The sequence below is a fragment of the Suricata suricatta genome, chromosome 10, assembly GCF_006229205.1.
Source record: "Suricata suricatta isolate VVHF042 chromosome 10, meerkat_22Aug2017_6uvM2_HiC, whole genome shotgun sequence".
Lineage (NCBI taxonomy): Eukaryota > Metazoa > Chordata > Mammalia > Carnivora > Herpestidae > Suricata > Suricata suricatta.
The window spans coordinates 21,752,371-21,776,477 of record NC_043709.1 but is presented as its reverse complement, the minus strand read 5'-3'; the positions used below and the strand labels follow the sequence as shown (position 1 = coordinate 21,776,477).

The window sequence follows — 24,107 nt, the reverse complement described above, 5'->3', positions numbered from 1 at the left end:
CATTGCCGTGTAATACTCCATTGTGTGTGTGTGTGTGTGTGTGCGCGCGCGCGCGTGTGTGTACCACATCTTCTTGACCCACTCATCAGGTGATGGACATTTAGGCTCTTTCCACGTTTGGGCTATTGTTGACAGTGCTGCTATGAACATTGGGGTACATGTTCTCCTGTGCATCAGCACTTCTGTATCCCTTGGGTAAATCCCTAGCAGGGCTATTGCTGGGTCATAGGGGAGTTCTATGGACAGTTTTTTGAGGAACCTCCACACTATTTTCCAGAGCGGCTGCACCAGTTTACATTCCCACCAACAGTGTAGGAGGGTGTCTGTGTCTCCACACCCTCGCCAGCATCTATAGTCTCTTGATTTGTTCATTTTAGCCACTCTGACTGGCGTTAGGTGATATCTTAGTGTGGTTTTGATTTGTGTTTCCCTGATGATGAGTGATGTTGAGCATTGTTTCATGTCTTGGCAACTATTTTGACATCGATGTGTAAGTTGCTTAAAGATTTGAGCCTGATCCTAAATCAGTATAATATGTGTGTGAAAGCTTTCTGAAAGAACCCTCAGCCATTTTTTAAAGATTTCTCTTTAATTGACATTATTGTTCTTTTAACAGTTATCTTTAAAAATAATTTCTTATAATCTTACTTTATATAAAATATTTCAAATTTTTATTTTGCTAAAAATAGAAATTCTTTTTTGGAAATCAATATTTGAAATATTTAATTTATTTTTCAATATAATTTATTGTCAAGTTAGCTAACATACAGTGTATACACTGCGCTTAGCTTCAGGAGTAGATTCCCATAATTCATTGCTTACATACAATTCCCAGTGCTCACCCCAACAGGTGCCCTCCTCAATGCCTAGCATGCATTTTCCCCTCTCCCCTGCCCTCCCTCCATCATCCCTCAGTTTGTGCTCTGTATTTAAGAGTCTCTTATGATTTGCCTCCCTCTCTGTTTGAAATTATTTTTCCCCCATCCCTTCCCTCATGGTCTTCTGTTAAATTCCACATGTTGAGTGGAAATATATGATATCTGTCTTTCTGACAGACTTATTTCACTTAGCATAATAATCTCCATTTCCATCCATGTTACTACAAATGGCAAGATTTCATTCAAAAATTTTCTTTTTTAACATTTGTTTATTTTTGAGAGTGCCAGAGCACAAGTGGGGGAGGGATAGAGAGGGGGGGAGAGGATATCCAAAGTGGTCTCTATCCTGACAGCAGAGGGCCTGATGTGGGGCTGTTGCTCAACCAACTGAACTACCCAGGCACCCCAAAAATAGAAATTCTAATATGTGGCCAAATCATGGCTGATTTTTCTTCCCTCCACCCTCCAGCATCAGTGAAAGTAAGCAGTCCATACAACTATGGTTTTTACCATTTTGCATAAAATATTTCTAGAATGCAATTTTTTGGGGTTTTTTTTTGTTTTCTTAATGTTTATTTGTTTTTGAGAGAGAGAGAGAGAGAGAACACAAACTGGGGAGAGACATAGAAGGAGACACAGAACCTGAAGCAGGCTCAGGCTCTGGGTTGTGGGCACAGAGCTGGCTTTTACTTACTTAAGTAATCTCTATACCCAATGTGGGGCTCAAACTCAAAACCCCTGGATCTAGAGTCACATATACTTTGCCAGTTGAACAGCCAGCCAGTTGAAAGACACAACATTGATTCATTTGCCTCAGAAATTTGGGCCTTAACCGACTTTGATATTTGTGGCTATTATTTAAACAGCCATTTTTTTGTTCAGTCCTCTGATGCTTTCCAGGGTTACTTAGGCATTTTGTAGAGCTATTTGCCATGACCCTAGAAGACACCCATACTTCTGCTTTCTTCTCTTATTTTACCTTGGAAGTTTATATAGTTTTTCCAGCAAACACTGCCATTGCTTTAGTTATTCTGAAAACTTCCTTTGAAATTTCTCTCAAAGCTTATTCCACATTCTCTGAACTTTTCTAAGTGAAACAGCCATATAGAACTAAATGTGCTGACAAAGCTGCGCCAAAAGGTGATAGTCAAAAAGTTTGACTTCCTTTGTGGGTCAGAAACTGACTACTAAAAGTATTGAATATTCACTTGGGTTTCATAAATTCTGATTTGCTTATTTACATTAAGGGAAATCATTTTTAAACATAACTAAGAAATATCTTTATGGTAAAGTCTTAAACTTTTATAGAATGATTTGAATTTTTAAGGATTTTTCAAAGAGGTCAGTAATAGTAAATTGTATTTCTGATTATCTGGGTGAAAGTGTTTAAACCCAGTCTGTTTACTCTTGAATTTTTGATGCTTCCACTTCCTCTTTAGATAGGTAAGCCAAAACTGACTGTTTTTCATAGTGATGTCTTTAAAAATTTGAGTTGTTACAATTAAACTTATAAAATCTTCAAGTAATGAGTTGATCTTAATAAAATTGCTAAGGCCTAATAAAGCTATAAATTGACTGGAGGGTGAATCTGTATGTTTATATTGTATACAGTGTGACTTATAAAATAGGTGAACACATTAATTCATGTGGAAATGATAACGACTTTGTTTACAGAAAGCCACAAAGAAAACTGATAAACCCAGACTAGAAGATAAAGATGATCTAGATGTAACAGAGCTCACTAATGAAGATCTTCTGGATCAACTTGTGAAATATGGAGTGAATCCGGGTCCTATTGTGGGTAAGTTGGTAAAATTTCAAGTATTTTTTCTATGACATAGAGTGCCCCCAGTTGTTTTCCTGTCTTGTCTAGCAGTTTGAGTTTGGGTTCTAAGGACCAATGTGTCATTAATTATTTATATGACCAGGACACAATTTCTTTAAGTGAGGAAAATAAAATGAGAGAAGTAAATTTAGATAATCTCCAAGATTATCTCTTGTTGAAATAGTTTCATATATTAAACTATTTAAAAAAAAAAAAAAGAAATAGTTTCATATTGTGCTCATGTCAGTGAGCCTGGTGAGACATAGGGGTCTTAACATGACAGTTGAGGAAAATTTGAAGTGACATAGCTGGTCAAATTCCAAGTCAATGAATTAGTGACACACTTTTTAGTAGAACTCAAGTTAGGGGTGCCTGGTTGGTTTAGTTGGTTAGGCGTCCAACTTTGGCTCATCACAAACTCATGGTACATGAGTTTGAGCCCACATTGGGTTCTGTGCTGACAGCTTGGAACCTGGAACCTGCTTCAGATTCTGTGTCTCCCTTTCTCTGCCTCTCCCCAGCTTGCTTGTTCGCTCTCTCGCCGTGTGTGCGCTCTCTCAAAAATAAACATTAAAAAAAAGGAACTCAAGTTAATCAATTACTAGCTTTTGTTTTGACTGGAATTCAAGAATGATCCCTTAACAAACTAAAAGAAAACTTAGAACTAAATAGAACTAAATACACTGGATTTCTGTCATTTGGTTACTGTCCGTGATTTTGCAAGTCTGATTTTGCTTTAATTCTAGAGGGTCTTGACAGTAACCTCAAAATGAGAAAGGTCTTCTAAATTATATAAAATTCTGAACACTGGAGATTTTATTTATTTTTTAATTAAAAGTTTTTTGAGAGAGTGCGCATGCAAGCAGATGAGGGGCAGAAGGAGAGGGAGAAAGAGAATCCCAAGCTGGCTCCATGCTGTTACTGTAGAGCCCAATGCAGGGCTGTCTCGCATGAACCCATGAGGTTATGACCTGAGCTGAAACCAGGCACCCCTGGATTTGTGTTTTTTTCTTTCTATAGGTGAAGTTGCAAACAAGAATTTAGAATGTCTTTCTTTTGTTTTATTAACATACTATTTCTACATAGCAGGTAATAAGCCTGTGAATATAACTACTAACAGACATTTGATATTTAATTTTTTCATTTAAAATTCCAAAAGGGAGGTGATGCAAAAATGTGTATTGTATATCAACATACATGTTACATGTTGGTATACCAGCTGTTCATTTTTTCTGTGTGAGGTATACTTGACAATAGTATTGTAGTGTGTGTGTAACTTAGTGTTTTTGTATACATATATATTGTGAAATGACAACATGATCAAGCCAATTAACATATCCATCACCTTGCGGTTTTATTTTGTGTATGAATGTATAGTGAGCACTTAGAGTCTACATTTTTCACAAATTTCAGGTATATTGTTAACTATAGCCCATTCTATACATTAGAGTTGTAGAACTTAATCATCTTGCTGAGATTTTGTGCCCTTTGACCAACATCTTTCCACTTTACCCTCCTTTACTGTTCATCTTACAACTACTTATGTAACATTTTAAGTTTATCTCTTTATTTTGAGAGAGAGAAAGAGCACCAGCATGTGCACATATGTGGGGGACAGGCAGAGCGGGAGAGGGAATTCCAAGCAGGCTCCACACAGCCAGCAAGGAGCCTGACTCAGGGCTCAGTCCCATGAACTGTGAGATCATCACCTAAGCTGAAACAGAGCTGGAGGCTCAACCAAGTGAGCCACCCAGGCACTTCATCATTTTATTCATCTTACAGAAACCAGAGAGGGGTGCATGGGTGTCTCAGTCAGCTCAGTGTCCGACTTTGGCTCGAGTCATGATCTCACAGTCTGTGGGTTCCAGTCCCATGTCGGGCTATGTGCTGACAGCAGAAAGAGCTTGGAGCCTGCTTCAAATTCTGTGTTATTTTCTCTCTCTGCCCTTCCCCCACTCGTGCTCTTTCCCTCTCCCTCTCAAAAATAAATTAACATTAAAAAAAAACTGGAGAGATGTACAGTTAGTGTAAACTAGAAAATAAAAGTTTTTTTGGCTTTAAATTGTTATTCGTGTTGAAATGTGTTAAAAATGTGTTCATAATCAATTTTACTTTGCTGTCTAATTGTATACAGTTTCTATTTTGTGGAACACATTTTCTATAAAAGGTTATTTTGATATCAAGGTAGTTCTATCTAAATGTGATTTAACACCTTAAATTTACACAATGTAATATGAAAATATATCCGACTAAAAAAACCATAAATGACTTTACCCATAACTGAATGGCTCTTTGTAGACATATTAATCTCAGAGGGTTGTGGGATTTTTACATGAGTGTTCAAAGGAATGCAGTCTGTTTATAAATAATTTTTTTTCTGTAAAGCAAATGCTTTTTATATAGTACAGGAAAATGTACAAGTCTAAAGCTTTTCAATCAAAAATACTCAGTCATACATGGCTCTCTAGTAGGTGGTCTATAATAAGATTACACCAGGGCCGCCTGGTGGCTCAGTCAGTTAAGTGTCCGACTCTTGATTTTGGCTCAGGTCATGATCTCACCATTGGTGAGTTTGACAGGCTCCACCGTGACAGTGTGGAGTCTGCTTGAGAGTCTCTCCTCTTTCTCTCTCTCTGCCCCTCCTGCCTGTGTGTGTGTTCATGCATGCATGTGCTTTCTCTCAAAAAAAAAAAAAAAAAAAAAGATTTCTATCAATCAATCTGCTGTGTATTCCATGCCACTAAAAGAAACATTGTGGTAAGCATGTATGTGTTAAAAATCTCAGAAAAATGCCTATTTTAGAAAAGAATCCTTTATATGGTACTTAGGTTTAGAAAAGAAATGTGTGTGAATGTAATATTTTAATGTTGGTAAGACAATGGGCAGGATCTTAAATAAGAAAATACAGATACTAAAACAAGTTCTGCCTTTATCCAGGAACAACCAGGAAGCTATATGAGAAAAAACTGTTGAAACTAAGGGAACAGGGAACAGAGTCAAGATCATCTACTCCTCTGCCAACGATTTCTTCATCAGCAGAAAATACGAGACAGAATGGAAGTAATGACTCTGACAGATACAGTGACAATGAAGAAGGTAAATTTTTAAATGATCTTAATCAAATATATGTAATTTTCTTCAGACTTCTAAGATACAGTAACCATGAAGAAGATAAAATATTTTGCTTCATATTTCATTTTTCTAAGAATAAGGTATTAAAAATAAAGATGAAGGTTCCCCACTTACCCTTTCCAAGTATTATCAACACAGAAAGAACCACTATCATTAATTTGATGTTTATCTTTCTAACCCATTTTTAAATGCTTTTTCATGTGCATCTAATACATGATATTATTTTGAACTTTTAAAAATTTATATAAAGATAATGCTAAATCTTGCTTTTCTTTATTCTGTTATACTATTGAGATCTCCTTTTACTTATTTTTTACATATATGTCCAGTTTATTTCTTGTGATTAACATATAGTGGTAGTATTTATGATATGGCATATTTTCTGTTTTCTGTTGTTTATTGGTAGGCATTTAAATTTATAATTTTTGCTAGATAATGTGATCTCAGGGCAACTATGAAAAGCAAACCTTTTGACATGTTTAGTAGACTATTTTAAGAAAATTTGATGATAAGTATTTTTTAAACTAGTACATGAAATAATGACCTTTCTATAATAAGAATGACTTGATATTTCGAAAGTTTTAATTCATATGACTTGTTTGTCAATTTCATGATTATTTAATTTGACCCAAATTGCTTATACCTCCATAAGCATTGCCTGCCAGGGCACAGTGTGTCAGATTGTTTGTTCAGAATATGCAATATAGTTTTTTCCCTCAACAGCACTATGTTAGCAAAGAGGCAAAAAATAAAATCAGCTTAAACAGAAGTAATGCTTAAACTTCCTGCCTCTTTTGCCTCTACAGGAAAGAAGAAAGAACACAAGAAAGTGAAGTCCACTAGGGATTTTGTTCCTTTTTCTGAACTTCCAACTACTCCCTCTGGTGGATTTTTTCAGGGTATTTCTTTTCCTGAAATCTCCACCCGTCCTCCTTTGGGCAGGACTGAACTACAGGCAGCTAAGAAAGTTCATACTTCTAAGGGAGACCCACCTAGGGAACCTCTTATTGCCACAACCTTGCCTGGCAGGGAACAGTTGCAGAAGTTAGCCTCTGGAGGGAATTTGCTTATTACTTCCTCCAAGCCTAGCCATGATAGATGTTTAGAGAAAAGTTCTTCGGCATCTTCTCAGCACGAACTCGCTGCCATGTTGGTCTCTGCTGCAGCTTCTCCTTCACTGATTAAAGAAACCACCACTACTTGCTCTAAAGATATAGTAGAAAATATTTGCCGTGGAGAGAGAAGTGGAATTCAACCATTGTGTACTGAGAGGTCCCATGTTTCAGATCAGTCAGTTCTCTCCAGTGAAAAGAAAGCACTAGAAGAGTCTGGGAGATCTCAAGTGATTTCTCCACCACTTGCTCAGGCAATCAGAGATTATGTCAATTCTCTGTTGGTCCAGGGTGGGGTAGGTAGTTTGCCTGGGACTTCAAACTCTACACCCCCACTGGAGGTAGAAAACAGATGGAAGAGAATTGATAGATCTGATTTTCAAGAAACCGAATCTCTGTCTCCTCCACGAAAATTACCTAGACTCAGTGAAAAGTCAGTAGAGGAAAATGATTCAGGTTCCTTTGTGGTATTTCAAAACACACCTGGATCTGAAGTGATGTCTTCTTTTGCCAAAACTGTTGTGTCTCACTCACTCACTGCCTTAGGCATAGAAATGCCTAAGCAATCACAGCATGAGAAAGTAGATGCCCCAGAACTATCTTTTCCCTTCCATGAATCTATTTTAAAAGTAATTGAAGAGGAGTGGCAGCAAATTGACAGGCAACTGCCTTCATTGGCATGCAAGTATCCAATTTCCTCCAGAGAGGCAGCACAGATACTATCAGTTCCAAAAGTAGATGATGAAATACTGGGGCTTATTTCTGAAGCCACTCCACCCGTAGGTATTCAGGCAGCTTCTACTGAGTCCTGTGATAAACAGTTGGACTTAGTACTTTGTAGAACATATGAAGCTGCAGCATCAGCATTGCAGATTGCAACCCATACTGCCTTTGTAGTTAGGGCTCTGCAAGCAGACATCAGTCAGGCTGCACAGATTCTTAGTTCAGATCCTAGTCATATGCACCAGGCACTTGGAATTCTGAGCAAAACGTACGATGCAGCCTCATTTCTTTGTGAAGCTGCATTTGATGAAGTAAAGATGGCTGCCCATAGCATGGGATCTTCCACTTTAGGTCGCCGATATCTCTGGCTGAAGGATTGTAAAATTAATTCGACTTCTAAGAATAAACTGGCTGTTACTCCCTTTAAAGGTGGAACATTATTTGGAGGAGAAGTATACAAAGTAATTAAAAAGCGTGGAAATAAACACTAATAAAGTTAAGAATAAAGACACCCATTTGATCTTTAATATGGGGAACTTAGCAGCTTTTCTAAGAATTTCAAGTGCTTTTAATTGCTTTTTGCCAGGATTTTTTTTTAAGATCTAAAAAGATCTCCAGATTGGGCTATTTTCAAAGTCAAACTTCTGCCTATCAAATTATAGTACAAAGTTGCCTACATAGTACTGCCTTTTATATTTCAAGTTTTAGAAAAAGGCTGATACAAACAATGTAAAGAATCTTTGCCTCATATATAGTTCACTCTCTCTTGTGAACTATATGAGTAAAACTCCTTTTACTTAAGATTTTACAATTCTCCAAAACTAAGAAAATACCACTAACTAGAATATAAGTGGAGTCGTCACAGATTTAAACATCTTTTCACTTTCTGGAACTTGTCTACATTTTTTCCTTTTATTTCTCACTTTTGTTTGTTTTTTGTTTTTTGTTTTTTTGCTTCTGTATTCCTTTATAATATTCTAGATCAGTGCGATTTAAAGTGCTAGTCTACAGACGGTCACTGATCTACAGACAAGACAAGTATGCACCAGAATTTGGATCTAGAGGCACTTTTTAGATCAGTGAGAGGGTTTATTTTTGTGGTAAAATTTTATTGATTAAACAGTGTGCTAATTTACATTCCAGTGCATATGTCTCATTTCTATCAAGGATTGGTAGCAAACAGTTCATGTACTTTGCAAAATACTGCTCTAAACAGGGGTGCCTGGGTGGTTCAGTCGGTTCAGCATCTGACTGGCTCAGGTCATGATCTCACGTTTTGTGAGTTTGATCCCTGCATCGGGGGGCCCACTTCAGATGCTGTGTCTCCTTTTGTCTCTGCCCTTCCCCCACCATGCTCTGTCTCACTTCTTCAAAAGTAAACATTTTTAGAAAATACTGCTCTAAACAAAATTCTAGAAGAGTGCATTCTCACTATCACTGTAGTTTGTCAGATGAACTAGACGCTAGAGAAGTGGGGCTTTTTTTTTTTAATAACACTTTCAAGTTATGTTGTGGTTCATGGATGATTAGACAATCTAAATTTCGAAAGCAAATTTAAGTTACTAGTTTTTTAAAAATTCATAAGACCCCATACTATACTCCTTTGTATAAAGCAGTATATTGTTTTCATTTTTATGATTGTAAGCTAAGTCTAACTGTAGAGGCATTTGGTAATCCAATTTCTTTGTATTTTTATTGAAAATAGTAGTATTAAGTATCAGCAAAGTATAGTCCCTTTGGTACTCCTAGCCATTACTAAATTCTTGCTATATATGTCCATCTTTGCTGCTTCTTGGGAGTAATTTTATTTGTTATTTGTCTTCTGGAATGTACATGTATACATGTACTTGCTAAGTGCAATGTGATTTTTTAAAATGTATTACTGTAGAATGCTTCTGCAAATTCAATAAAGTTGTAATTTGAACAGTTTTGTGTGGTCTCCAGAAACATGTTGTATGTGTGTTTTATTCTCAGAGGTGCAACAAGTTAGGTATTTGTCAATGAACATACCTTTTTCGTTTCTTCATTGAAACTCGCTTTAGATTCCAGTGGTATAGTTGAAAATATTCTAGTTGTTGTTTTGTGGTTTTTCTTTTATTAAAGATCATGTTTTTATTGGCTATTAGAATTTAAATTTGTGAGAAGAATTAGTCTGTAACCAGATACCTTATTTGTTTTATCCATTTCTGCTACTTTGTTGTATCCATTATCAACTACTACTGGGTCCTTTACTTTGTGATTTCTAATTTTTAGATTCTGAGTTAATAAAACATAAGGTTTATAATGCTAAAGATTATCTTAAACATAAATATATTAATAAGTCCATTTAATAGAAGTTTTGGGAGAGGGTGGTGGTGTTGATACCTTGGTCGTAAGTACAGATTGAACTATTTGAGCTAACATGGTAAAAATCACTATTTTTGGGAAACTTGCAAGTAGCTTCTCAACTGACTAGTACTGGACTAGATTATTAGCAAAACATACCTATCCTGACTACTTTCTAGCACCAGTGCGTTGAGTTCATGCAAAACTCAGCTTTTTGTTTACGAATTAACTCCATTTCTGTTTCTGGTAGGAAGATAATCTAACTTAAATTTTTGGTAATCGAAGTTTTAGTACTAACAACTGACAATGATTTTGCTGTACTGTGATAAATGGCCACAAAATGTGGAAGTTAAGTAAAATTTTTACAAGTCTTTAAAAGTCTAGCTCTTCTGGGGCACCTGGCTGGCTCAGTCGGAAGAGCATGTGACTGTTGGGGTCATGAGTTTAAGCCCTATGTTGGGTGTAGACATTATTTAAATAAATAAAACTTAAAACAAAAAATCTAGCTCTTCTAATGGTGATAAAAATGAAGGCGAGGTGAATGGAATATTGAAGGCTATAAGAAGATATATTTGAGTTGTTTGGCATCGTGATGATAATGCTAACCAATATATATGCACTAGCTTCTCTTCAAAAAAATGTTATTTTTATTATGGAGAGAAGGAAAAGAAATGACCTGTGAATTTTATTTTTTGCAAATGGGATTCTTTCCTAACCTCAGTTGTACCCAGGTTTTTTATAATCACATTTATATAATCATATAATCGGAAGGGAGGACTTTTAAACTGCACTGAAGTATTAGTGTCACTGCATCTATTTACTATTAGAGGCTTGATACCACACAGATGTTTTCAGTCTTAAAATCCCCTATAGCTTTTTTTCTTCCTTATTTCAAATTGTAATGACTAACCTTTGTTTATATAGTAGTAATGCACTATATAGACAAAAGAATGGTAACAACTGTGTTTTAATGTCCTTTTCCCACATCCAAGTTGTTTTGAGTGAAACAGCTCAAAACAAACATAGGCAGTTTGAATTCACTTTATGTTTTAGGCTGCTAGTTCCAGAAAAAGAAAAGGAGAGTAGATAGTAAGAAGTGGTGATCAGATTAAGCAGTGGGGGAGATAAACAAATATGGAATAAAATGTGAATGGGGAAGTGAAGTTTTTAAAGACAAATTATAGGTGAACAGTTGTGGTCTACTGAGGAAATAACCAGTAGGTAAACTTGTTTTACATAAGAATGTGCCTAAAACCAGGGTTCCAAAGTAGTGAGGATGACATTGTAGTTTATTATGTATTTCAGAGAGTAATGTTTCTCCGATGTTATTTCCAGACTCTAAAATAGAGCTCAAGCTTGAGAAGAGAGAACCACTAAAAGGCAGAGCAAAGACTCCAGTAACACTCAAGCAAAGAAGAGTTGAACACAATCAGGTATCTTTAGTTTTCTGATTGCTGTGCTCAGGTATAAATAATCTGACAGCACTAATTTGCTTATGTCCTCCTTGCCTTTGGTTAATAGTTGACACCCAAATTCCAGCAGTCAATGAAGTGTTCATTCCATTGTTCATTAAATGGCATTAGAAATCTAAACTTCATGTTTTTTGTCAGTAACATAGCCTGTGCTTCCTGCAAAAGCCAAGTGTTTAATAAATGTCTCATTCATGTTTGATTCTGTGCTAAGTGTGATTCAGTCAGTCATACTATCTTTTAAGGGAAATATTTTAAAAGGTTGGAAATGCCTAAGCATAATTTTTTTAAAGGAAGGGAAGGATTATATATTTTATCTTTGTCTTCATTTCTAACTTTGCTTCTACTTTTGCTTGTCTTCTGTGGCTTTTCCGTCGACTTTGAAGCTAGCCTGTTCCTAAGACCATGCTTTTCTTTCCATATTTGAGGTGAACATTGTTTTTCATTTGTGGGTGAGGCAGGGTACAGTTTTTCAAAAGGAAAATGTAGGAAACTAAGGGAGAACTAATTAGCACAGGTATAACTGAACTAACAAAACAAGTAATTGACTCTAATCTCACATTGATTTGGCTGACCTTTACAAGGTAGCTATCCCTAGAGTCATTTTCCTTATCCTTAATTTGTCTAGTTGGTTATTTATCTTTTCCATCTCCCTTTGGCATTTTAAAGTCACATATCCTCCGAGGAAGTTCTTGATTAAGTCATGTCTGTCTTGGTTTGATGTACTTGATAAGTTGAATTTCAGAACTATTTGTTAGAAATAATCTTGGGAATTGTAGAGAATGTATAGAGCACTTAATGAAAGATTTTGTTTGATACAAAACCAAATACTGGAATAAAGATACTATTGCCCTTTTATCTAGCATTACTAGGGAAGAGCAGTAGAGACATATTGAAGAATAAGGAAATAACCGCAAGAGAAATTAGGAAAAATCTGGTGAAGGATGATGAAATAGACAAGCATGGAGATTTTTGGTCCTCAGTATAAAGGCAGGTTGGTGTAGTGCCATCAAGAATGTTTGACTAGGGGCACCTGGCTGTCTCAGTCCGTTAAGCGTCTGGCTTTAGCTCAGGTCATGATCTCACGGTTCGTGGGTTCGAGCCCCGAGTCGGGCTCTGTGCTGACAGCTAGCTCAGAGCCTGGAGCCTGCCTCGGATTCTGTGTCTCCCTCTCTCTCTGACCCTCCCCTGCTTGCGCTGTCTCGCTCTGTCTCTCAAAAATAAATTAAAAATGTTTTTAAAAAATTAAAAAAAAAGAATCCTTAACTAGTCAGATAATAGGTAAAAGGCAGGATGGAGGATGGTATTAAATATGGCTTAATTAAGTTGGAGAATCTAAACTGAGGGACAGGATAAATAGAGAGTAATTTAGAAGATGATAGTGGCCTTATACAAAATTCAAAACAGCAAGAAAGTTGGAGGGAAGAGTTTAACGACCCTATAGTCAGAAAGCGTAACTTGTTTTAAGCATTTTACCTGTTTTGCTTCATTGTCCCATCTATCCTCTAGCTTTTTTAATTCCTTTTGGTTTTATTATTTTGCTTTTTGCTGGAATATATTAAAGTGAATCTCTGACATCATTTCATACATTAAAATGTCAGTATTTTCAGTATGTATTTCTAAAAGATAGGAACTGTTTCATATATACATATATAACAGTGTTGCTATCACACATTATAAAGTCATTAATTTTTTCATATCTAATCTGTTCAAATTTTTCCAGCTTTAAGAAATACCTCTTTTATGATTAAATTACTCGAATCAGCATCCAAGTAAGCTACACGTAACCGTTTTTTGTTTTGTTTTCATCTCACAATCTTACAGCTGTCTCCACTCCTCTCCATTAATTTAGTGAAGAACCCAGGTCAGTTATCTCCAGAATTTCCCATATTCTGGTTTTGGCAGATTGCTTCTTCAGTTGTCACTTAATTTCCTATTCTATAATCTTGTATGTGCTGGAAGTTAGACCTGTGGTAAAGCTGTGTACTAGACCTTTCTGTGATAGTGGAAAATTTTTTATATCTCCTGTCCATTGGGCTAGCCATTAGCCCCATGTGGCTGTTGAATACTTGGAATGTGGCTTGTATAGTTGAGAAACTAAAATTTTAATTTTAATTAAATTTAAATAGCCACATGTGGCTAGTAGTTACCATAATGAACAGCATCCATCTAGAGGATTGGTTAGATTCAGGTTCAGTTTCTTTGACAAGAATACTTAATAAATGGTGTGGCTTTCATATTGCATCATTTCAGAAGGCAAAGGATACGTTCAGATACTGAAAGCATGACCCATCCATTTTAAAGTTCCACATCTCCTTTTCACTTAATGGTTATGATAGCCATTTATAATTATTGCCTAGAACCACTATTTTATTTGAGGTTGTAAGGTGGTGATTTTTCTTATTTCTTTACATCTTAACTGGAATTTTTTTTTATATATATATAAAAGTTCTTTTTAACATTTTTATTTTTGAGAGACAGTGTGTGAGCAGGGGGAGGGGCAGAGAGAGAGGGAGACACAGAATCTGAAGCAGGCTCCAGGCTCTGAGCTGTCAGCACAGAGCCTGACGCGGGGCCCAAACCCACGAACCTCGAGACCATGACCTGAGCCGAAGTCGGCCACTTAACCAGCTGAGCCACCCAGGTGCCCCTGGAATTCTTTTATAAAGAACTTTAATGGGCCTCCTGGGTGGCTCAGTCTGTTAAGCATCTGACTCTTGGTTTCAGCTCAGGTCATAATCTAGCCTCTTTGTGGGTTTGAGCCCCGTGTTGGGCTCTGTACTGGCAGTGCAGAGCCTGCCTGGGATTCTCTCTCTCTCCCACTCAAGCTGTCTCTCAAAATAAATAAACTTAAAAAAAAAAAACTTCTTTCATGTCCTGCATATTACCTTGAAATAAAATTCATACAAGAGAATCAGCATACTTTACGAACTTTCAAATTAAAGTGCCCTAGTCACTTTGAGAGGTGATCAATAAAACCTTTTCTAACTAGCATGGTTTTTATATATTTCATTTATGATCAGTTACACTCATTCTTTTTCCTTGTTCAAATTGTGTCATATTTATCCAGTGGGAATTACTGAGTTGGTTCCTGTGTCCTTTTACTGATACTGTTTATCTTGGTAGTTTGTTTTCTGGCACAATAAGATGTCCCAGGCTCGTGTATATTTCCTGCCGTTTACCAAAGCACACATTTTTCCCCCCAAAGAACCCTAATCTTTTTCATTGAAAACATTTGGAAGCTACCTTCAGTGGATGCTAGGCTATACATTTCTGCTGGGTTGTCATTGCTTCCAGGCCTTTTTACTAGGGAGAGCTAGGAGCGCTTACTTTTTAGGAAAGATAAGTCATGAATTCATCAAATTTATGAATGCTGTCTAACTTCTGGGTGTTTTACCTGTATCTCTTTTATGCTGAGTATTTTGGTTCTTAAAATAATGTGAGTTACTTAGTTTCACTATACAGATGTTTCTAAATAATACAGTACTACTCTTGATAATAAGGCTGTTAAAAGGGCAGTTTTGGGTTTTTTGTTTTTTGCAGTTTTTGTCAGGGCATAAAAACAAAATATGCTTAAAGTCATTTGAGTGCATTTTTTTCCCTTTCATACATATTTTTAAATTTAGAATATGTATATAGTTTTATTTAGGCAAAATAAGAGAGTCAGAAATCTGGCTTTTATCTTTGTTCCTTTTATTTATATGTAGCTGTTTCTGTTAACTTTTGGTTAATATTTTCTTTTTGAAAATATTAAGTAAGGGGGTGCTTGGGTGGCTCAGTAGGGTAAAGCTTCAACTCTTGATCTCAGTGTTGTGATTTCAAGCCCCTCCTAGGGCTCTGTGCTAGGCACGAAGCCTACTTAAACACACACACACACCCACATACACACACAGTAAGTAAATATATAGATGTATACATTTATTTCTGCTCCTCTCCTTACATAAAAGGCATTGAATTTTGCACATCTCTACCTTTCTGTTAATCTGAACTCATATCCTGAAGATCACTCCGTATCAGAATACAGTATAGCCGTCATCCTCATTGCTCTGTACCACTGCATGTTACTGCATTTAATGGATGTACTGTGATTTATTCAGCCACTTTCCTTTTGGTGGATATTTGGATTATTTTCATTTATGCTGTTTCGAAAAAACAAAGACGAACTGATGAACACCCTTTTACATGGATCATTTCATATTTTAGCCAATTTATCTTGGGAAATGTAGAAGTGAAATTACTAGGTAATTTTGCTAAATGTTATGAAATCCCTTGTATAAGAGTTGAAACATTTTGCATTCCCACGAGCATCGTATGAGTACTTTAATGGAGGAATAGGATGCTGTTTTCTTTTTTTTTCAGTAATATGAATAACCATATTACTCATATTTTGCCTAATTAGTTATTGAGTAAGATGGCTTTTAATTATACTATTTCTTTTTATAACTTAGTTTTGTGTAAATTTTTTGGTTAGAGCTTGCATTTTTACTGACAGACCTATTGTCTCTTTTATTATAGCCCCACTCCCGCATTCTTTTATGCCTCAACTGCCCACTGTCTTCCAAATAATTTTTGCCTGAAAGGCTATGTGAAAAGGTTCTCTTTTCTGTCTCCTGTTTTCCTCCTGATAGATTCAGGAGTTGCTGTAGGACATGTTGCTTTCAAGTAGATGATGTTGCAGTTAGTATTTTGGCAACATTGTAACTACTAATTTTACATACTAATGGTTTTCTTTCTTTTCAATCAGTATTTGCACTATAGTGACAATAGTGGATTCTGGTAGGAAAAAATCTTTAGAATATTTTTTCTCGTGTGTGAAGAGTTCTCCATTAGTTTTCTGTGAGGGTGATTAATTCTGAATTAGATGATGATAGTCAAAGAACTAATAAAATTAGTTGACAGTCCTCAACCAAAGAATTTAATAAACCTGGACAAAAGGAAGTATAAGTGATTTATAGTGAAAAGTGTCTTTCCCACCCTTTCCCAACTCTTCCCATGGGCAACCAATGCATTTCTTGTGTTTCCTTCCACAAAAGAAAATAAAGAATATTTAAATGGAACTTGACCTTTAATGTCAAGGATAACCAATAGAAATGTAAACATGTTATTTTTTTTTTTATTAACCACAGGTGTTTCAGTAGATGTTGATAAAATTTTTGATGAAGAGATTATTTCAGTTCAAAATATAACAAATAGAAGATCCTGGAATTTGGGAGATAACCAATTTTAAGGAAAGGGGATGTTTTTCTTCACCTCCACCTTCCTGGGCGTAGATAAAATATCTGGTCTTTATATTAGTTTTACTAGCCCTTTCAAGAAATGTAATTTTTAACTCTTGAAGAATTTTAAAATAGTTAATATACACTGATAATACCAGATAGACTATCAAACCAGAATATTTTTAAAATATGTTTTAATTAATTTTATTGGCATTGAACAGTTGACTATTAAAGAGGAAGCAGTATTAAAAGTAGTTTTAAGAAAATACTTGACTTGGAGATCCATCACAAGTCACTTATATGTTATCTTAAGCTGGGTGTTTGCCACCCTGGCTGCACATTAGAATTCCCTCAGAAACTATAAAAATTAACTATGGCCAAGCCCTCTACAAGAGATTCTGACTTAGTTGGACTAAGGTGGGGATAGGGGCATTTTGATATCTCTTAGAGGCTCCCCACTTGATACTGTCCTGCCAGGATTGAGAACCTCAGATTAAAACTCTATTGTTCCCTTCATTCAAATAATCAGGAATTTAACTATTAATCAGCATTTATCATATTTGTGTGAAATTTGTTTATACATTTGTCTTTTGACTAACTTTAAGTTTGCATTCAGCACATATTTCCTAATAGCAGGAAAAGGAACCTAGAATTTCCAATTGTGAGTCAAGAGAAACTCTTCTAATGTTAATCTCAAATACAGATAAATAAAAAATTAGATAGGAGACTATGTTTGTACTTTGTGACATTTTGGTAGGAATGTTTCCAGCTAAATAAGCATGCTTATTGGAAGAATGCTCTTGTCTCAGGATGAGAGTAAAATATATCAGTCTTTAAAATTAATAGGCACTGACTTGGATATATAAACCTCAGTCATCTAGTATTAGCTTGAAAGCAGAAGTGAAAATATAAGCATACTTTAGTATAATACTAATCACTGATAGATGTTCTCTGGTTAATTTAAAATAATCATCTGGTAATAGTGACTTTAAAGTTGAGTAACTTGCTACTTGGAATGCAGAATCTCAGGCCCTCCTTACCCCAAAACTGCTGAATCAGAATCTATATTTTAACAAAAGCTCCACGTGGCAGAGTGCATATTACAGTTTGAGAAGTACTAGTCTAGTGGTTTTCAAACTATTATGTAAGAACTACTAAATTATCTTTTAAATGAGGAAAAATCAATTGGCTTTTCAGAGAGAAAGGAATCTGGGACTGGAAGGTACCATTGTTCTATTACTATTGCTGTCTTTCTGTAGTGAGGAGTGTAGGTTAGGCAGTTGATGTTACAGCCTTGTATTTATGAAAGAGGTGACCACCAGGTTCTTGCTCAATTTTAGTATCTGTTTGTAAGAAAAGTTTGACACCTGGGAACTTTTAAGTTCAAACGATAGCTGTTTGTGGATTATAATTTAAATTGAACCTTTAAATAATCCTTACTACTTGATAAGGACAATGTTTAATTTATGCTCACAGTTATAAAATTTTATTTTGTTTTAAAAGGAAATGGACTTGTTATAATAAATGACTTTCTTATAAGTCATAATCAGCCTGATGCTTGTTTAGACAGCCCAAGAGATGCAATTATGAAACAACCAAAGAGCAAACAGCAAGTCACAGAATGAGCGGTGATAAATTATGTTTTTTTCTTCTCACTTATATTACAGTTTGTGAGATCCTATAGTTGGATGCTTTAGTGTATTTCACCATAATTTTTTAGCATTTTCCAGCACCTACATATTGGTTTAGCCAATACATTTAGAAATATGTTGAGGGCATAGCATTGTTTGCAAATGCTGGCATTTGGAGATTTTTCATGACTTCTCACTGTGCTAGGTAATATGGCCATTATTAAGGTGTTTGATGTTAGAATATGACTTTTTAATGTGTCGATGCTTGAATAGAGCTATTCTCAAGCTGGAATAACTGAAACTGAATGGACAAGTGGATCTTCAAAAGGCGGACCTCTGCAGGCATTAACTAGGGAATCCACAAGAGGGTCAAGAAGAACTCCAAGGAAAAGGGTGATGCAAGGCTTATTGCTTAGAATTGAGTTTTCAGATTGGTAGGGCTTTAGTGATTATTTTACATTTATTGTTTTTGTTTTGTTTTCAAACTAACAGGTGGAAACTTCAGAGCATTTTCGTATAGATGGTGCAATAATTTCAGAGAGTACTCCCATAGCTGAAACTATAATGGCTTCAAGCAACGAAACCTTAGTAAATATGTTTCATAAACTATACAAGTGGTATTCTTTGTAAATTACCCTTTAATTAGAATTGGGGAGGTGGTAAATTTTGGCAAATCTCAAACTTGTTTTTAAACTCATTTTCCCCATATAATTCTGAATTTTAGAATTTTTCAATATAGTCAATTTATATATATAAATTTATACAAGAATTCTACCCAAGTATTATAAGGAAACTTTTTTACTAAAGTATTCAAAGAGTGCTAAGGCTTCACATATGAAGCACTGAATATGTTCATTTCTAGGTTCTTTTGCCTTAATTTTTATTAAGGGAAAGTATCAAATATTACAGAAATAGAGTATCTTTTTTTTCTTTTCTTTTTACATGTATTTGTTATGTTTGGATAATTCTGAGTCTGAATAATTTGAATCTTGGCAGGTTGTCAATAGGGTGACTGGAAATTTCAAGCATGCAGCTCCTATTCTGCCAATCACTGAATTCTCAGACATACCCAGAAGAACACCAAAGAAACCATTGACAAGAGCTGAAGTAAATGCATAAAATTTAGATCGATGCTATCATTGATCTTTTAAAGAGGAAATTTTTTATATTTGTCTTTTGCAGTGGGAGGGAGCAGAGCTTTCGTAATTGGGTGGGGTTTGTGTATGTATAATATATGCATATATTTTAAAGACATACTTTTATTAGTGACAGTCAAAAGTAACTAATATAATATTATATGCTAATACTATCAGCTTGCTACTATGTGCTTCTTAAGTTCTACCTTTCAAGGGAGTATTCATTTTTGTGCTGCTTCTAATGTGTTCTCTTTATTATGGATGTGGGTTGATAGTGTTTCTGGGCTATTGGGGAGGCTATACTATCTTTCACTGAAAGGTCAAATAATGGGACTTTAAAGTGACTGTACGATGCTTGAATTGATTAACTCCTGTATAATTAAGCTTTAAAATACTAACTGCATGATGCATTATAATTTTAATGAATTTTCACCAAAGGTGGTTTTGATCTGGGCATAAAGGTAAATAGCAAAACAAGCAGGTAATTTAAAAAGTCATATGTTTTTTAAGTTAGGAAGATTGAATTGACTCTAGTTAATACATATACTAAAATTGTTAAGGATCCATGTTAATTTGATATCTTCTATATTTCCTTATTTATCTTATTACAAAATTCTTAACAGAAGAACAGTGTACTCTTAATAGTAATGGGAAATCTAGTGGGGGAACTTAACGCTGCCATATTAACTGTACTGCATTTTAGTTTGGGAGGGTTTGGGGATTTTGTTTCTGTTAACTTGCTTGAATGTGTGGCAGTCTCCAGCCCCCATTACCACATGAACAAATCTCCACAGTGAAGAAACTTGAAGAGAGTTTTGGAAGTGTATGGATACTTGGGCAATGATGGATATAGAAAGGGCAGTGATAAAAGCTAGAGCAGACTTAAATGCATTCTATTCTCTGAAATTTCTTTTTTAAAGTATGTTTTAATTGCACATTTACACTATTAACTTGTGGTTGTTTGTTTCTTATTAGGTGGGAGAAAAAACAGAGGAAAGAAGAATAGAAAGGGATATTCTTAAGGAAATGTTTCCCTTTGAAGCATCTACACCAACAGGAATTAGGTATTCAGATACATTAAAATGAGTATTAGTGTATTCTACTAGGGTATTTTTATCTATTTACTTATTTATTCCCACCTTTATTGAGAAGCAATTGACATAAAAGTTATATATATTTAGGATGTACAACATGATTAATATGCATCTACGGGAATTTTAATTTTTTATGTTTAATTGAAATATGGCTAGCTTATAAAATGGAAATTCTGATTTTTATTTCTTCATAAGGTTATTGTACCTGTGTTCTAAGTTACCAGTTCATATTCTTGAAAGTTGAGTCATTTCAGAATTAATTTTGATAAGATAAAGTATTATAAATAATATGCCTATTATCGAATTCTTTTTTCTAATTCCTAGTTTTTATATTAACTGAAACATTGAAGGAAGTAATTTTTTCCCTGAAAGTTTCCCTTTTCTAGTTGAAAAGGCTGTGTTCATAGAACTCCCGAATTATTTCCTGACTGAAAGAATCACCAAAGTACCTTATTTTTTCCCTCTTATCCTCTAAGTATATTGGCCCTGAAAGCCTTTAGGAAGACAAGTTTAGTGACTATTTATCAATGTTCTGAATATTTTTAATAGAATGAACATCCAGCATTTTAAATGGAAAATGATGTGCAGAAATTTTAAATAGGCTGACTGACCTCACTGACAGTTTCCTACTATTATCTCAAGGATTGTGTTTGAAATTAGGAAGTTGTAATGAGATTTTATGTTATGTACCAGAATCATGACTTTTATCTAAATTTACCTTTTTCTTCCTGCTTTTACTCCCAACAGTGCTAGTTGCCGCAGACCAATCAAAGGGGCTGCCGGCCGGCCGTTAGAACTCAGTGATTTCAGGATGGAGGAATCTTTTTCATCTAAGTATATTCCTAAATATGTTCCCTTGGCAGATGTCAAGTCAGAAAAGACAAAAAAGGGACGCTCTATTCCCATGTGGATAAAAATTTTGCTGTTTGTAATTGTGGCCATTTTTTTGTTTTTGGTCTATCAAGCTATGGAAACCAACCAAGGAAATCCATTCAGTAATTTTCTTTCTAATAACTCTGTAAAATCCAAGTGAGTAATATCTCTTTGGCACACTCAATTTGGTCTCCTTATTTTTTCTAATAACTGTATAAAAAAAAACTTGTGCATACTTATTGACTCAAGAACTAAAAATAATGTGATTTCACCTCAATAAATGTAGTATTCCATTGAAAAGCAAAGCAGGATATATAAATGGACTTCATTTAAGTGTTTTGGACTTTGGACTAGTAGGAGATCACCTCGTGCCATATAATAATCTTTTTTAGCTCTGGAACTTTTTTGTAGGCTTTATTTTTTTAATGTGGACATCTTATTTCACTTTTGAGAAAAATGTATATTGTTTTTGTGTATTTGGGAAACAAGAAGGGCAAAACATGGTAGTATAATGTGAAGCTACGCATTTAAATACTTTTGAATTCTTACAGAAAAGATTTTAAGAATTCTTTGCTGTATAAAAGCTTTATAGAGATATGTGAAACATGAAATTCAATAAGAAAAAAGTAACTTGAGTTGTGCTTTTTGTAGTTGCCACAGGCTTGATGTGTTTATGGGGGAACATACAGCAATAATCTCTTCTGTAACTTTTATTAATAGTTATTATTGTAGCCCTATTGTACTCACTTTTTAAAAAATTCCTAGTATCATGAATGTCCTACAGTAAGACCCATTTAAATGCTGTGGATATTTTAGCAGGGCTCTTTAGTGCAGCATATACATGTTTTAGAGACTGTTAGCTGGCCGTACATGTTTTTAGAAACTGTTTAGCTAGCTATAAGGCTGTAATTGGAAACCTATACTTTTTATTTACAGTGAAACATTGTCAGTCCAAATATTTTTCAGATAAATGTGTGTCGGTTTAGAGGTTAGAAACTTCAAACACTGGTCTTAGGTTCCATTTGGGTTCATTATTGTATTGTCTTCTGTTAACCTAAAACAAAATTTGCCAGATATTTTTTGCCCAATATTTTCCAACAGATTTTGATTTATGTGCAAAAAGTACTTACTTTTAAATTACATAGTAAAGTTTCCTTAGATACAAAGTAGTTAAAACATAAATTTGTAAACTCTGAATACGAAGCGGGCATTATGATTTTTGTATACTCTTGAAATGGTTAACTTATCTTTGTGGTTGATTTATTTTTTAGCTAAAACTTACCTCATATAAAACTTAGTTAAGTAAAGTAGTAGGTAATTGAAATTTTAGTAGAATCAAGTAAAACAAAAATTGAAATTTATTCATTTGAATTTCAACTTCACAGTCATCGACCATAAAGCACACTAAAGATGTAAGTTATTTCAAATATCATCTGGATTAAAAAGATACTTTTTAAAAAGCAAAAAAGCTTAATATGTATATTTAGACCAGCACACAATTTTGATTTGATTAGCTGTGTTCTGATATTTAGCTTTTAAATATTTTGTAAACATTTTTCACTTACTTTGCAATCAGTCAGAAACATTTGGTAGATCTGGTCCCACATGGGAATGGAAAACTTACTTGTGGATCAGAAATGCTTGCCTCTCTGAGTAAAAGTGTTTCTTTGAGATGAGCCACAGAGGGGGCACATTTTACTCATCTTTTCTACAATACAGTAATAGCAGTCTACGTTTTCCTTCTTTCTAAACTTTGCTTCCCATGTAGTTTTCAATCTCTTTATTATTAGAAATTGTGAGAAACTACATTTAATGATTAAAAATATGGGAAGATAATCAAACTTACATGTGTGTAAGATCAATTTTTTAATAGGGAAGGTATGGTCCAAAAAAGGTAGGACCACGTAAAATACATAGTCTTTCCTTTTTTTTTTTTTTTAAACGTGTACTTGGTCTTTTGTCTGTGTCTGTTTTATTCCACTAGAATAAATGTGTCCTTGATGTGAATGCAAAGCATTTCTTCCTGATTAAATTGTAGATGTAGACTTTACAATATAATTCAATAATAAAAAAGTAATTAACCTCTAGTTTTGTCATTGTAATAAATGCTTTTTAGATAGCACAAACTATAAGATGCCTGATAACATTTCTCATGTGATATATATGGATTGTTGGGTTTTAGTTCTCGTTTCAATTTACTCCCTTATGTTTTGCTTCTAATCATTTCATAATCAGCTCCTCATTTGCTCACTGGTAAGCAGTGTATAGCCATTATACTCAGAATGATAGAGGGAGGGTTCCAGAGGCACCTCTCCAACTCTGCAATATAGTGATACAGTACAATATAATATACTTTCCTCAGTACTTCTCTCTGACACTGATTGTTAGTCTTGCTTTGAGATTAAGCAAAGATGTTGCCAAGGTGCATTTATCATGGAGCCATGTTCATAAGATGAAAGTACATTTCTCTCTCCATCATTCATGTGTTCCCCAAAGGTGATTTTATTTAAATTAGTGATTTTTAAAGTTATATATATATATATATATATATATATATATACACACACATAGATAATTAATGAGCACATAGCATAAAGGCTTACCATGCTTACTGCATGCATACCATGCTACATACTGCTTTATGAACTTGATAGGTATTGACTTAGTCCTTGTGGTAATCCTATGAAGTAGGT

General features: G+C 34.8%; 1 protein-coding gene across 4 annotated transcripts in view; it reads left to right on the top strand.

Moving 5' to 3' along the window:
• TMPO (thymopoietin) overlaps positions 1–23,501 on the top strand; it is a 30,903-nt gene extending 7,402 nt beyond the window's left edge. Inside the window, exons 2-9 of one of the 4 annotated variants that reach the window (XM_029953988.1) lie at positions 2,553–2,679; positions 5,641–5,799; positions 11,331–11,428; positions 18,585–18,704; positions 18,804–18,899; positions 19,308–19,418; positions 20,423–20,511; positions 21,289–23,501. In XM_029953988.1, the coding sequence (XP_029809848.1) occupies positions 2,553–2,679; positions 5,641–5,799; positions 11,331–11,428; positions 18,585–18,704; positions 18,804–18,899; positions 19,308–19,418; positions 20,423–20,511; positions 21,289–21,574 (1,086 nt within the window). In that variant the 3' untranslated portion in view covers positions 21,575–23,501. Of the gene's footprint in view, positions 1–2,552; positions 2,680–5,640; positions 5,800–6,641; positions 8,808–11,330; positions 11,429–18,584; positions 18,705–18,803; positions 18,900–19,307; positions 19,419–20,422; positions 20,512–21,288 lie in introns of those variants that run through there. The other 3 variants (XM_029953989.1, XM_029953990.1, XM_029953987.1) reach the window with 3 other exon arrangements.
• The last annotated feature ends 606 nt before the right edge of the window (positions 23,502–24,107 follow it).